Consider the following 14809-nt stretch of genomic DNA (forward strand, 5'->3'; position numbering starts at 1 on the left):
TAGTAATTTGGCTGGGTTTTCAGGCTGGATAAAACCTTGTTGTCCTATTGTCTTTCCTACTTTTGTGACATGTAAAAACCGATTTGTAAAAAAAAAAAAAAAAAAAAAAAGTTTTGATTACACTAGGAGCTTTAGGTAAAGCAGTACAGAAAGTCTCACAGCTCTAACATTTTGAGAGGGTGGGATTTTTATTTTTTAATGGTTTTAATGCTCCAGAGCGGATGTGTAACGTTTTTCTAGGCCAGGTTCCAGTCATAAGTTTGTCACAGGTCAGTGTTCCCAAACGGTAAAATAGGGATCAATAGTCCGTCTGACTTAACTTTAGATGTTTAAATTACAGAAAAAAGCATCATCCAAATCCTGATAGCCATCATAAATTACACTAATAAACAGATCTGTCAGTTACCCAGATCAGGTGAAGTAGTTGCACAATGTAAACATACGGGCTAATTATTTCGGCTCTTAATCCTGCAAAGCATGCCATGCTTTTTGGGGTATTTCTGAGTCAGATGGTTTGGCCCTGTAAGTTCCGGGAGTTTGACCTAGCTCTGTAGGTGGCTGCTTGACTAACTGACACAAAACACTTTGTCAGAGTTTGGGTACTTGTTCTCAAATTGTAATTCAAGCTTTCTTTTCAGCTGTCCTACTTACTGTTTTCCTCTTCAGCCTGTTTTCCTTCACATTGTTCACTCGTCTGACCTTCTGCAGGTTGTCTTCTTACTGATCCCCTTTGGTCAGTATGCTGTGCAGTCCTGGGGGATAAGAGGATGAAACCAGAAAGTGGTATTCGACAGCTAGATTGTAAGACATCTAATCTGAAATGTCTGTGTTTATATCACTTGAATAGAAGGACTAGTTTTAACTGACAGTTTTAAAATATTGTAGTGTTTTGTGCGTGGCAAATACTACTTCGTTTCTCCTAGATTTCTAGCTCTTGTTTTGGACACTATCTTGCCTCTAGTGGGACTTGGCTAAGTTTTGCATTCATGCATGTGTAAAAACCAAATATGAGAGGTAGTTGTCTAAATGCGTATATTACAGTTAGCCTTCCTTGTTGCTGAATTTGGAAAGTACTATCAGATGTGCATCGAGAGTTAATAAGCATTGACACACAGACCCCAACGGTAATGGCACAGTCTCTAGGAACAGGTTTTTCCCTGCATGTACTTACGTGTGGTAAAAGTAATTCTGGTCCAGGCTGACACCATTGCTGAATGGCCTGAGTATGATCTGCTGGAAAGTGGAAAGGCTGAGTCAAAAGTGGGCACGTTTAATTGTTAGGGACAAATCACGCTGGCTCTGTGGGAAGATGGAGAGGAACAACGGTTGCTGACAATTTGAGGAAGCCGATGCTCCCACCGGCCAGGTGAAGCTCCCGGGTGCGCGAGGCACTGGGAAGCAGCGTGTCCCCTCGCTCAAGGGGACGGTGCTGTTCCGTGGTTTATTTGTGCTTCACCTTCCCATTCTTCCCTTGAAAGAAACCATAGCTGTGGGTTTAAAAAGAGCAATTCTTCTGCTGAATTTAGAACTTAAAATTCCCGGTGGAGCCGCGCATGGGCTTTGTTCTCCCCAGGTTGGTGTCTCTTTCATGCGTCTAACTGGCCTGGCGAGGGGGGAGATTTGAAACTGTATCCGACTTGCTTCGCCCGCGTCTCCCTTACCGGGAGCGCCTCAGTACGCCAAGGCACGGCTCGGGGGTATATATATAGGTCATGAAATACTCTTAGCTGGGAGTCCCTGCCGCTACGAGAGGGGGAAGAAGGGTGGCTAGCAGGAAACCTTTGTCGGGGCGGACCTGCCGCCCGCGCTGGAGTCGCTGGCGGGGTCTTTGTCTGGGCCGGGCCGGGCCGGGAGGGGAGCGCAGCAGAGCGGAGCGGCGGTCGGTCCGCCCCGGGGCAGGCGGGCTCTCGTTAGCGCTTCCTGGCCTTTCAGCGAATTGGTATTTTATCAAACCTAGGCCGCGGTATTCTTCCCGACTTTAAGCCTGTTATTCGTAGGCGGCGGTGCACCCGGGGCACGGTAACGACTACTGAACTTAATTGCGCGCCTTGCTCTGATTTACGGGGGTCGGGGGCGAAGAGCGCCAGCCTGTCAGCTCGCTTCACCTGGCGGCCGTCCAGCTCCCCTGACAGCCTTACCTTGCCTTTAAACAAATTCGAGAGATCTGTGAAGTGGTTGGGTTGGGGGGGGGGCTGGGGTTTGGGTTTGGTTGGTTTTTTTTTTTTTGGAAGCGGTTTCGCGGTGATTTGATGGGGGGGGGGGGGGCGGAGAGGGGCGCGCGGGGGGGGGGGGGGGCGCACAGGACGCGGCCGCGCAGGTGCCGGGAGCGCCCGGGCGCTGATTGAGGGAAGCAGATGGCTGCAGTCGGTGGCCGCCAGCCAGCGGAGCAGGTGCTGGTCACGTGGCCGCGGGTTGCCGGGGCGACGCGAGCGCTCTCGGCGCGCGGATGAAAGGCAAGGGGCCCCGCTTCAGCTGCGGCTTTGTGCCATTGGTGGCAGCTAGAGCGGAAACAAACGCTGGAAGGGGAGCCGCTGCCCGCGCGCGGCCGGGCCCGCGCGCCCGAGGGAGGGAGGGAGCTCGGGCCGCGCTCGCCCCGCCGCCGCCTTTCCCGAGGGCTTGGCTGATGTCCGCGCTCCTTCCGCGGCGTCAAACTCCGCCTTCCCCCCCCCCCGGTTTGTTTTTTTTTTTAAATTATCACAGTTTGAGGTGGTTTTTTGAGAGGAAAGCTGTGTCACGCCCTGTAGTTTCACGATAATACAAATTCATTTCCAAAACTCCCGGTCTTTTTGCTCCTAAATTTTATTTTAAGTCAACCAATTTTTTAAGTTTAAACCAATTAAACACGGGCTGCAAAAGAGGAAAACAACACAACCAAGCTGTCCCGGTCCCAAAGCAGCGTGTCACTGTACTCGGGAGTTGTAGATTACAGCTCCAAAATAAGCCTTTAGTGGGGCAATGCGCTGATCAAAATGAACAAGGTTAAAGCCGATGTTTGTTTGAGAAGTTACAAGGCCAGGGATTATGAAGGAAAAACAAACCCCAGGCAGTGTCCCGGGTATGAAATTAAAACGTTGAGGGTGCAGAAGCCATATAAATGTGGCTGACATAACGTTTGGCGACCTGTACTCACCGTTTCTCAGATACCAGCACGTAACTCTGCTCTTAAATGTCTCAGCAACTTTCCACAACCAGCCTGTCAAATCAGTAACGGGCATGGGGGAGTTGACCACAGAGGGGAAAAAAGACTAGCAAAAACCCATGTGAGACTCAAAAGCTACATGTGCTTAAAATTACAAACTTTTACCATTGATTTTTCTTGGTTGCCATTTAAAAATTTCACCCCCACAATGCTGAAGATCATATCGGTGAGGGGTTTGGTGACGATGTATTTAAAGCTGAATTTCGACATGTGCATCCTCACCCATTTCCAGGCCTCTGAGTGCAGTTGGAGAGATGTGGTCGCAGCTCTTCAGGTGGCCAACATTTTCATGGGGGAGAAGGAGGAGAAACAATCCCCCAAACCTTTCTCTACCATCAGTGGATATAGCTTTCTAGTATTGTGTAGATGCTGAGATACCAGCTGGTGGTTTTTTCCCCCCATACAAGCTGTGGTTGCATGCGTTGAGGCTGTACGGGTGTCGTCAGAGCTGACACAAAAGCACCTTTCCTGCTTGGAAGTAACAGGGATGGTAGCAGAAAACAAAGAATTTTCTCATTTGGTCCTTTGTTTTGGTAACGCTTCCTCTGGTTCTGCTTACCTGGTCTGCACAGTTAATAGCAAGGCAAGTGCACGCGTAATCCTGTTTCTCTTCATATGTGTCAGGTAGCCCAAACACTGCTTTCAGAAAGTGCAGGTTTTGAAGAAAGCAGCTCTTCCTTTCTAGTCTCATTTTTAGTTTCTTGTTGAATACATGCTCAGTGTCGCTGTCCAAGATCTTGAAGGAAAGAAGAGGTGTCTGTTGTTAAGGAATGGGAAATGTATAGTGATAGCCCATGCATCACTGATTTTGCAGTTACGTTTAAATACTTAAATAAGGAAGGCAGATGAAAATAACGAAGTCACTGAAAATAAACATCTCACAGATTAGCTGTTTTGTTAAGCACTTTTTGCTTACATTTTTGTAGAAATATTGATTAAAAATACCTCTGTTTCAGTAACAAGAAACCAGATTCAGAAACCAGTGCTGCAAAGAAAAAGGTTAACAAGGGAAAGGAAGGTTCTGAAAACTCAGATTTGGAAAAAACTCCGCCACCATCACCTCATCCTGAAGATGAAGATGACCCAGGGGTTCAGGTAATGCTATCTTTCAAGTTCGATGTAACCTTTGACAATTTAGATGCATAAAACGGTAGTTCTCACAGTGCTTGTTGCAGAAATGCAAGTATTTGGGTATTTTCTGTGTTGTTCAGAATGACATACCGAGAAGGTGAGAACTGGATATCACCGTGGTGAATATTTTACTAAAACAAGTGTTCATCATCATAATTTTGCCTTACAGTCTTGTTACCTGCAGATACGCATACAGTGCCGCTGAGTTTTCACATGTTCTCTTTCATTACTGTTGCAATTACGGTGCTGAATTTTTCTGCTCTGTAGACTTAATGTACCATCATGAGGCCTTGCTTATGCTTTCTTCTTGCATTGGCTTTGCAAACCTTCTGAAATCAAGAATAAGACATGACAAAGTGGAATATTGGAAACGTGTGTGTCAGGGACTTGTAGCTACATAGCTTTAATGAATGAAGGGTCTTGTTGCTTGACTGCCAATCATCGGCTAACGTTGATAATTTCTCTTGACTGCTATGCACCTATCACTTTCTGTCCAAACTTTCGTCCGTGTAAAGAAAAACTGGAAGTAGAAATAGCATGTATGACAACTTTTGTGTGTTCTTGTCATTAGTCGTGTTAAGAAGCGGTCAGCTCCTGGCTTGCTTCTGCTTACAGCGATCAGAGTAGGCATTAAAAATAAGAATTCCCTCATGAAGGGGTAGAGGCAAATTGTGGTGGAGAAAGTATGAGACTTCTAAATAGTTGTGCTGGTATTACTGAAATCCATTTCATTTTTCCATTGCATATCAGGTTGTGGATGTGTTGCTTCTAGTTACGAGAGATGTTGATGTTATGAGACTGATGATCACTTGAAAATGGTCAAAGCAGCCTGGTGAAAAGGTTGACAAACAGTGGCATCCTAACACAAACATGGATTATGCCTTCCCTCTTACTGTTTTCCGGAAGGATGTAGAGTATAAGGAAATGCGAGCAATCTAATACGTTCTAGTTAAAAACAAAAGCAGCCACAAAAAAGAGTGTTATTTCTGATTCGTGCAAGTCAAGTATTCTGAATTAGAAAAGTTGAGATACACCATGCAAACATTAAAATGTTTGAAGGATAAATTTTTCTGTCCTGTGCCACAAGTCTCTCTTAGCCTGATTAATGGCGCTGACAAAAGATACAGGAAGAAACTTTAGGAGTTGATCGTTTGGGGGGTTAATTTGCAGATGATTATGTACTATCTACAGTTCAATATACATGCATGTTTTGCTTGCTTTTAGTTCAGTGAGACAAAACTTTCTCTTTGTGAAACTCGGGTGATAAACTTTACATTTGAAATATTTTTTTCTTTTTGTAAATACAAGCGTTAGGCTATTTGCATCACTTTTTAATTAAATGTCATAAAAGTATTTCGGGTGATTTTTGTTTTCTTAATGCTTTTTCGCACTGTGCATGTGACACTGCACCTACACTTCTTTGCATAAACTTATGGAAGGGTTACAACCGTATGTGCTAGGACAGCTAGAATTAATAAACTTGTTATACATTTCCCAACTGAGATTGATGTTACGCAGTCGTCTAAAACACGATTGCATTCTTTGTGTTAAATACTGAGTCTTCTGTAACGGTATTATGTAGTAATGCACAAAGTGATGCATTGTTATTTTTATTTAGAGAGGAAATTCATTGTTATTTAGAGAGGAAAAAATACTTACTTTTGTGTGTCACCATACAGATCTTTTTCTATTCCATTATCAAGCCTATTGTCTTTCTAGCTATAGATTAGTTAATGGGTAAAAGATAATCTGATGCAGGTAAATGTATGCACAGTTTCTGACAACAGTGCATAACAATTGCAAAGCCTCGTGTGGACGTTAGAGGAAACAGGAAGCTAACCAAGTCAATAAAAATCAAATAGAGGATTACCATTACTTTTTAGGCATCGTTTTTATTAGGGAAATGGAAGAAGAGATTTTTGGCACCAAAAATAATGGTAAGACTTACCTTTTGAGCCAAAAGAAAACTGACATTCTCTCATCAGTAATTATGGAAATGAGGGTGCAAATTTGCCAAGTGGTATCTATTTTCAAGTAGAAAAATATTGTTACAGTTTTGTGGGAAGCCCCATAAGTTACTATGTTAAAGGTAGAAGCCACATCACCATTGTTCAAAAGGGTGATGTAAATTTAACCTTTGCTCAAAAATTTCATTTTCAGTTAAAGAAAGAATTTCCAATTTTGTGAAGTGCATCAGATATTTGTGCTTCAAAAAGTATGATTAACTATCTAAAAGTAAATATTTGACTTTGTCTACGTACATTGAGAGACCCCGGTGCATAGATCTGTTAAACAAGCTACTTAAGTATTTGCATGTACCAGTGAAGATGTGTGTTAAGCTGAGAAAGATGTAAAAATAAGTAGCATATCAATTCATAAAAATGGTTTTTTAACAGTTGATATTCAACATATTTTTCTTTTACATATATACACACACACACACACATACATCAGTCCATTGAGATATTTGATGCTCAGTTGACAGTTTCCTTCAACAGCATACACTCTCAGCTTTTCAAAATACATAACCTGATGCAGACTATCTGGGAATTTGAATTTTATTGTTGCAGAAAATGGTGTCTGGCACCTAGTATCAAGTTGCAAATTCTGTCAAATGCATGCTTGTGTATTTTACAGATAGTTTCTGCAGTTTCTCTGAAGCTTTCTCTCATCCTGGAGATGAGGGTATGGGGACACAGAAACCATGTTTTCAATTTAGGGTGGTTCACGTTCTTTATTCTCCTCTATTAGTTCGGGGTCTTTTCCCATGCTGTGCTGCAGGATGTCTTTCTGAACTGTGCTGGGTCAGTGGGGTGAGGAAATCGTATTTCATTGTATTTCCCCTACAAGATAATCTGGGTACAACTGGGCGGATGGGGAGAGCAAGAAGGTGTGTTGTCACTGCTTAGCAACGCTGTGGGCCATGCTGTGGAAAGGTGGTGTTTGGTTCCTGCGTTGGCCATCTGTCAAAGTTTGTCATAGATGTGAATTGAGAGGTGCAACTTCTTCTATTTTAATTGCTTTCTGAGATACGCTTTTTAATTTTCTTATGTGGTTTTAGTAATGCTAAAAATAAAAATAGCACTTTCCAACTCAGAACAAGCACAAAGTGTTTTTTTTGTTTGGTTGGTCTTTTTTTTTTTTTTTTAAACAGAAGTCAAAAGCGGCTAACAGGCAGGAATTTAGAATAGTAGTGTCTTGATTCCACTGTTTCTCTCAAGATGCTGTAAAAATAATAGTGTTTGCTACACACTAGTGTATTTGAGAAATACAAAGAAGTTTTCTCAGTTATTCTGCAATTTATCAGTTTTGTTTCTCATGAAAAATATCAATGCTTTCTATTTAGAAGCGACGTTCCAGCAGGCAGGTGAAGAGGAAGCGTTATACAGAAGACCTGGAGTTCAAAATTTCAGATGAGGAGGCCGATGATGCTGATGCTGCTGGCAGAGACTCTCCTTCAAATACTTCTCAGTCAGAGCAACAGGTCAGATATGAACGGACTGGAAAGGTGGCTGTAACTACAGCATTCAAACTTCAAATATAGGCCCTTTTCTGAATGATATTAATCCGTGGTTGGCACTGTGTGCCAGAAGGTATTAGCTTTTTACCTTCTTAAAGAATATATTAATTCATGACTTTGTTTATAAGCTGATGATATGCAATTTGACACAGTTCTTTGAAATTAATGGTCTCTGTCTAAAGGAAACCTAAACTGGACTGCTAGGAGTCTTGCACTTACTTCGCTGAATTCAGTGGTCTGGCTTCTGTGACTTTAATAAACCACTCAAGCTTGTCCCCTGCTGCTAGGCACCATAAGAACCCCTTTATGAAATTACTGCCTTGTAGTACCCAGCAGGGTATGCTTTATTCTCTGTGCAATGTAAATGATGGATAAAATAGTTTGAATAAGATGAGGGGTAATAATGTAGGAATGACTGTTGTAACAATCTCATTGTTTTGTGGTGCTTTTTCAAAGAACTACTTCACTTAACTAACTGATGACCTATTGGAGAACATATACATGTTCTTTGGTATTCCATTTGGCAATTTGTTAAGCTCTGTGAAATACTGTATGTGATCTCCATTGCTAATTGTGTCTTATCAGAAGGAGAATTTGGTAGGTTTGCCTGCAGTTGTAATAGTGAATTAATGTAATAGTGTAATAAAGAATCGCAGGCAATTTCAATAGCTATCATGTGGATGCTTACACAGCCAACTAGAGTTTTTGAACATCTAATATTTAGACTGTGTGGTGCTGAAAGCATGTGGTATTTTAGGAGAGAACGGCCCATGTGATTTTATCTGTGTATATGTGCATGTCAGCCTTAGTGAGAGAGCTAGAGTTGCATCAGCTCTTAAAAATGGGCTTAAACAAGTATCCTTCAATCCTTCATTATGGTATTAAAACTTTTTGAATCCTCTCGGTTCTCATGCTAGGGGGAGGAAGTCCTCCTGTGTATTAAACTCCAGTTGCAAAAAAAATGTTTGACATTTTTCTAATGAAGGAAGTCTTTAAGTAACAAAGATGCACTCCCATAACTCTTGTATGGTATTTACGATGTAGGAATCTGCTGATGCTGAAGGTCCTGTTGTGGAGAAAATCATGAGTAGCCGTTCAGTCAAGAAAAAGGTAAAATGAAACAAAATCCTTTCCCCCCATATTTGTAAACAGGCTAAGCATATTTCTGCGGAAGCCCATATTAAGTTCTTAAAATACCTCAGGTATTCCAAACTAAGAAACTGTTCTATTGAATAGAGGAGGTTCCCTGAAAGTGTCTTTAGATGGTATTTAACATGCTTTTCAATAGACATTCACAAAACAGATTACTTGTTTAGTCTTCCACTCCTTTCTTGCGTTTTTTCAGATGAGAATTTTGATTTTTGCAAATATATATACCTGGGCGAAATCTATGGTGCTCTTCACTTCAGAGTGATGTTTCATGGGAGTTTGAGGACTGAGAGAAGTCTCCTGCATCCTAAGTTTCTGCCTTTTCTAGTAAAGAAAAATGCTTGCCCATAATTTTTGCATCTTTTGATAGTGGTTGTGCTTAGCAGCTAAAAGAAGTTTACATGCCATCAAGAATGCTACATATACAGGTGGTTAATATGTTCCTTGTCACTATGCTAAAATGGTGAAAGAAACAGTCTTGTGGTTCTCTTTTAATTCTGCCCTGGTTGCTAGTTATGTTCTTATTTTGCTTACAGATTCTTCAAATCTGCTTCACAACTTGATTGGCCTTTGCACTTCCAAACTCTTAAACTCTGGGTAGGAAGTAGAAAAGAACTTGTTCCAAAAAAGGCATTATTATATTTTATAGACTTTTTTGTGTAGCTAATTCTCTGACTTGTACTGCAGTTGGGCAGAAGACTGTCTGATTAATATAGATGAGGTACTCCTGTTGGATCTTAGTTAACCAGAAATACTTCTTTTCCTCAAAGTGTTAATTTTCAAATTGGAGGAGGGAAAGTTGTCTTTATTCATGGATTTTTTTATTTTTCTTTTCATGTTGTGGTGTTTTGGTTTTTGGGGGGGGAGGATTGGGTTTGTTTTTTTAATTTTATTGCTACTGTCTTAACATCGTTAACAGCTTTGTATCCTAAATTCATGCAATGTCATGACTGGCTGTGATTGAATTTGACCTGTTTCTGCAGCTTTCACAGCACAAAACCTCTAGGGTTTTTTTTTGAAGTCTAGAGCTATATTTTGTATTTCAAGCCTTGCCCTTATTTTTCAGATAAACTTCATGTAATATACACTCAGTAATTAGTTGTCCTGATGGTCTACTAGGCACGAGAGGAGAATGTGGTCTTTTCATAAATGTCTTTGCATTGGAAGCTGTTTTTCACCAATTATTCTTCTCTTCTTCCTCTCCCCTGCGAACAAAGGTGTGATTACTCATGGGGAGTGTGTATTTTGCTGCAGTTTGTGGGAAGTGGTTGGTCTGCTGCCTACATGTCTTTGATTGCAAGCTCTGCTGGAGGCAAGCTCTATTTTGAGCTCTTTCTTTAATGTTTTTTATGGATTGTATTTGCAGGTTTGAGGGGTGTCTCTTCTTTCCTTGCTCTTCTCCCCAACCCTCTTCTCCAAAATCCCAAAAAAATGGATTTCAGGATGTTAATATTTAACATCTGAAGTACCCAACTGTGCTTTTATTAAAGGTGTTTCACACTCTTACTAACGTCATCAAAACCCTGGTTGTTAGATTACTAATCAAAGTAGAATTGCTGCGATCAGGACCAGTGCGTAAAATAAACATGAGGAAAGGCTTCACTAGGAAACCTTTCAGTGGATTAGGTTGTAACAAAGATGTTGCATTCGAGTAAAGGACATTAGATAATGAATACGCTTTTGGAGCAGTATTCTTATCATGAAATTATGCTGGTTTTCTCAAAAGTAGCCTTAGTCTAGTTTTGGAGTTACCAGATATGATGCAGCACTGTACTTGCAACCATTTTTGAAATGTACAGAATAAAAGGTAGAAATTACTTTAGTTCATGTTTGAAGTATAAAAGCAATGTTTTTCCTTGTTCTCAACATGGAATTCTGAATTCTGTTGAATACTTTTTCCTCTTGCAGAAAGTGTTAAGTGCTTGTATCATTCTCTTTCTAAACCATCACAGTCCTGACATCTTCAGTTTGTATGTGGAAATCTTTCATTTTTCTAATTATTTTCTTGGCCAGCTTCAGTCCCCTTTGAATTTCTGCTCCTTAACTTTGAAAAGGAATGGCTAGAACTAAATATGCTATTCAGCACAAATAGCACATATTATGGAAAGATGTGGAGTTTGTAGAACGCTGTACCTGCATGTTACACATATGAATTTCTCTTTTTGCCTACCAATACATGGTGAGAACTAGATCTAATTCAACTGTGTACAAATGCCTACATCTCTTCCACCAACTGATTAGTTTACAATCTAGTGCTGTGTGTCAATTGAGGTGATTGGTTTTTGTGTTGCTTTGCATCTGTTATTAATGTGTTCTGCCTGCTGTTTTTCTAGCAGTTGGTATTTCTAGGGGGTTTTTGTGGGTTTCTGTTTTTTAAGCTCTTACTTGTCTCTACACCTGAGTGGCTTGCTCAAATAACTTTTGCATTAGCAGATATTACTGTATCCCTTCTGTGGCGAAGGCAGTGTGAGATTGTGTGCTCTTAAGTATTTGCTTGAAGGAGGGGATCATTTATTTCTTCAATTATCTGCAGTGTTGCCCAAGTCTGCCACGTGCTATTTTAGGATGTCTGCGTAATCAGTTTGGGGAGAATTTTGCATAAATGTTCTATCTCACCTTTTTACCTGGTTAATGTAAACATATGTGTAGTGAGGGTTGGACAGTGACGTCAAATGCATAAGCTTCGGTCTCATATATCCTAAACTGATGTATTGTTAAACCCCTACTTGAGTGCTGGTGATTGTAATTTCATTAGAATTCTTTTTTTGGCCATAAGCGTGAATGCCAGAGTAAGATTTTAAAAGTAATTTATTCTGAAATACTTTTTATTTAGTTGAATCTTTGATGCACACTAATAGAACATATAGTAACACAGACCTGTTATTACCTATTAGACAGTACAAAAACTACATTTTACTCATGAGAGTTACAGGCTTTATCAAGATTTACAATGTAAATTATTGTTATTAAGTTGGCAGTTGACAGAAAATATACTTGACTGAAATGGTGTTGAGGGAAGTTAAGTTGGCTAATATGAAACCTTTATATAAAGGTGTTTCACCATGTTGTCATTGTAAGATTGATGTATCTCAAAGGATTCTGATATAAAGCTAATCAAAGAGACCTGGCCATAATACATTTCAGAAAATAAAAAAAGTTAATGTCTTAAAATTAGGGATGACTTCTTATAGAGCAACTTTGCCTCAGGGTAGTAAATAGATTCAGGTAATGGGATCTCCATTTTTTAATATTTCTTTTTTTAATACAGTTTTGACCTCTAAATTATGAATACCTTCTTGAGAAATATTCTCTTTTAAATTTTTTTGTTTAAAAAAACCCAAAATGATGGTCTTCAAATTCCTTCCTTTGATGGTATCTTTGTAAGTGACAGAGGAGCTTCTTACCTGTGTTTAGGGTTAGGGGATAGTTTACCTTCTTCAACAGAGGATTCAAGAAGATCAAGAAGTAGCACTAGGAATACCTTGTCTTCTTCCATTTCTTCAGGGACAACTAGGTGGAATCTGGTGTTGCTCCTCTCTAGAAAGGAACACAAGCAGACTGTACTAGGGTGATATAAATGCTAAAATGATAAAATCCCTTGCTAGTCTGGAAGAGAGGGAATACTATGTAAATCAGGAGTTAGGAATGCATTAAGTTTTTCTTTACTGTGCTAGAACAGAGTTTAATGCAGCTGCTACTGTTGTTCTTTAATTGCACTGCTATGGAAGTAATGTCTAGCCAGCAACTTTTCTTTTGAGAGAGAATTTGGAAGATGACAATTCATCCTCTACCTTTAGAGTAGTCTCTCTCCCCCCCCCCCTTTTTTTTTAATATATATATACACGTATATATAAAAAAGATGGGAGGATGTTGACTTATACAGGGGTCAACAGTTTTGTCTGTTTAGCGCTACATACAATATTTATTACAGATGTTGTCCGTGATGAAGTATGTAAATTGAAAAATCCTCTTCTATTTAAAATTGTTCCAGAGTTCATTAGTAAACACAAACCGTTAACGTTGTGACATAAACTGAATTCTAAACGTGTGCCTCGTGCACTGTCCTTAGTTTGTCCTATGGCTGGGTTCAGGAGTAATTCAACACAGTATTACATGCCATATGTTATGCAATACTTTGGCACTAGGGATGAGTTAAGGGTAGTCTCAACCCTTAGCACTGAATGCCCTTGGTTTTGCTGGTTTATATCACAACTTTAACCTTGCTTTAAATGTAGGTTTTGGGTGTTAATTTAATTTGGCTGCTCTGTATGTGAGACATCTTGCCTGAGTGAATTTAATTGCACCATTGAGTAAAACTAAAGCCATGAACACTGATGCCCTAAAATTCTAGCAGAGGTATAAGGTTTAGTTTTATATGGCTACTTGTTTGGAGTTATTAACTATATGGAGGAATAAACCCCCTTTAAAACTCTTTTTTAAAACATTACAAAACCCACAATGTAAAGTTGCCATGAGCCAGCCAAAAATAATACATATGGCATTCAGGAGTGCAGTTGCTAATTGGCTGCTGCCTGAGAAAATGGTACACTTGGCTTCTACTTAACACTGTGGGTTTGGCAGAAAGCCAGATTTGGGGTGAGGTTGTGAATGAAGCTGCATGTGGTTAGGGAGGAGTTCAAATGATTCATGTCTTGGAAGTTGTAGTAAGCAGTGCAGTATGTACTTGGGTAAGCTGCTGGAGGAAACTCCTCACCCATGTCCTCCCCCCACTAACGCTTTCCTACACCTCCACTTGTCTCTCTATGTGGGGACTGTATTCTGTATTTCAGTTAGTTTTAATCATTAACTAAATTGGACCGTTTAGTGGTTTAATTCACATTTCAACAATTCTTTTCTTACAGATGGAGAATGGAGAGGAGGTAGAAATAGAGGAATTCTATGTAAAGTACAAAAACTTGTAAGTAAAGTTACAGGTTTGATTACTATCTTTAAGTTCACCTAACTTCCAAATAGTTTTGAAAAACTGGTTTTGTAAATGATATAACTGTTACTATCCAACTTTAAACATTTCTAATGTTTAATCCAAAACAGTGGCAAGTAAACTGGGAAATACCTTGCCTTGGTGGTAGTGGGTTTGATAGCGTTGTCTTAATTTGTGTTCTCTCCAAAATGAAATCCATAGATAAAATTGCTCTGCTATTAAAAACTTTAAGGCTCATTATGCATGCAGATTCATGAGCACATACCTATGTAGCTGTGTAGATCTAACTGCAACCATAGAGTAACGTGCCTGCAAACTACTAAAAAATAACCCTTAATGTTGTTTCAAAAACAACATTTGTGTTCAACAAAGTGTCTAAGATAACAAACAAGATGGCTTCCAGTATTCCAGCAGATAGGTGCCCTTCTGTAAGAGGGATGTAATAGTGGTGAGAGCGGCATGTTGTTTCACTTCTGAGCTCTGAAACTGCAATGCAATCAGTATTTAAAATAAGATACTTCACAGCTGGATAAGCTCATTTTTCTTTTAGAAAAATAGCATATCTTGTTTAATTTTAGCAACTTTTCCATCTGAGAGACAGAAATTCACTTCAAGTAAGTTTCTTGCAGGTAACTGCAGATAGTTGACTTCACTTTAAATATGCTGCCACCTTTGTACCTTTTGCACTATATTGATTATTGCATGATGTTTAATAGCTTAATTGTGCTTTGTTTAGTTTTATGACATTGGCATGTAATTTTTCTATTAACTATTCGTGTCTTAGACTTCTTAGCAATATATCTTTTGACAAACTCTAAATTTATAAAGTGAGACTAGTCATTTTGGCAGAGATGCTGTTCCTTACTTT

At 39.8% G+C, this 14809-nt stretch overlaps 1 protein-coding gene across 6 annotated transcripts in view; it reads left to right on the plus strand.

The window, feature by feature from the left end:
- The window catches only part of CHD7 (chromodomain helicase DNA binding protein 7), a 131169-nt gene that overhangs the window by 76424 nt on the left and 39936 nt on the right, over positions 1–14809 (plus strand). For all 6 annotated transcript variants that reach the window (XM_052787106.1, XM_052787111.1, XM_052787112.1 and 3 more), the window contains 4 exons: positions 4156–4294; positions 7677–7814; positions 8895–8960; positions 13862–13917. In XM_052787106.1, the coding sequence (XP_052643066.1) occupies positions 4156–4294; positions 7677–7814; positions 8895–8960; positions 13862–13917 (399 nt within the window). The remainder of the gene's footprint in view (positions 1–4155; positions 4295–7676; positions 7815–8894; positions 8961–13861; positions 13918–14809) is intronic.

The sequence above is a fragment of the Harpia harpyja genome, chromosome 5 (assembly GCF_026419915.1).
Source record: "Harpia harpyja isolate bHarHar1 chromosome 5, bHarHar1 primary haplotype, whole genome shotgun sequence".
In the NCBI taxonomy this organism is placed as follows: domain Eukaryota; kingdom Metazoa; phylum Chordata; class Aves; order Accipitriformes; family Accipitridae; genus Harpia; species Harpia harpyja.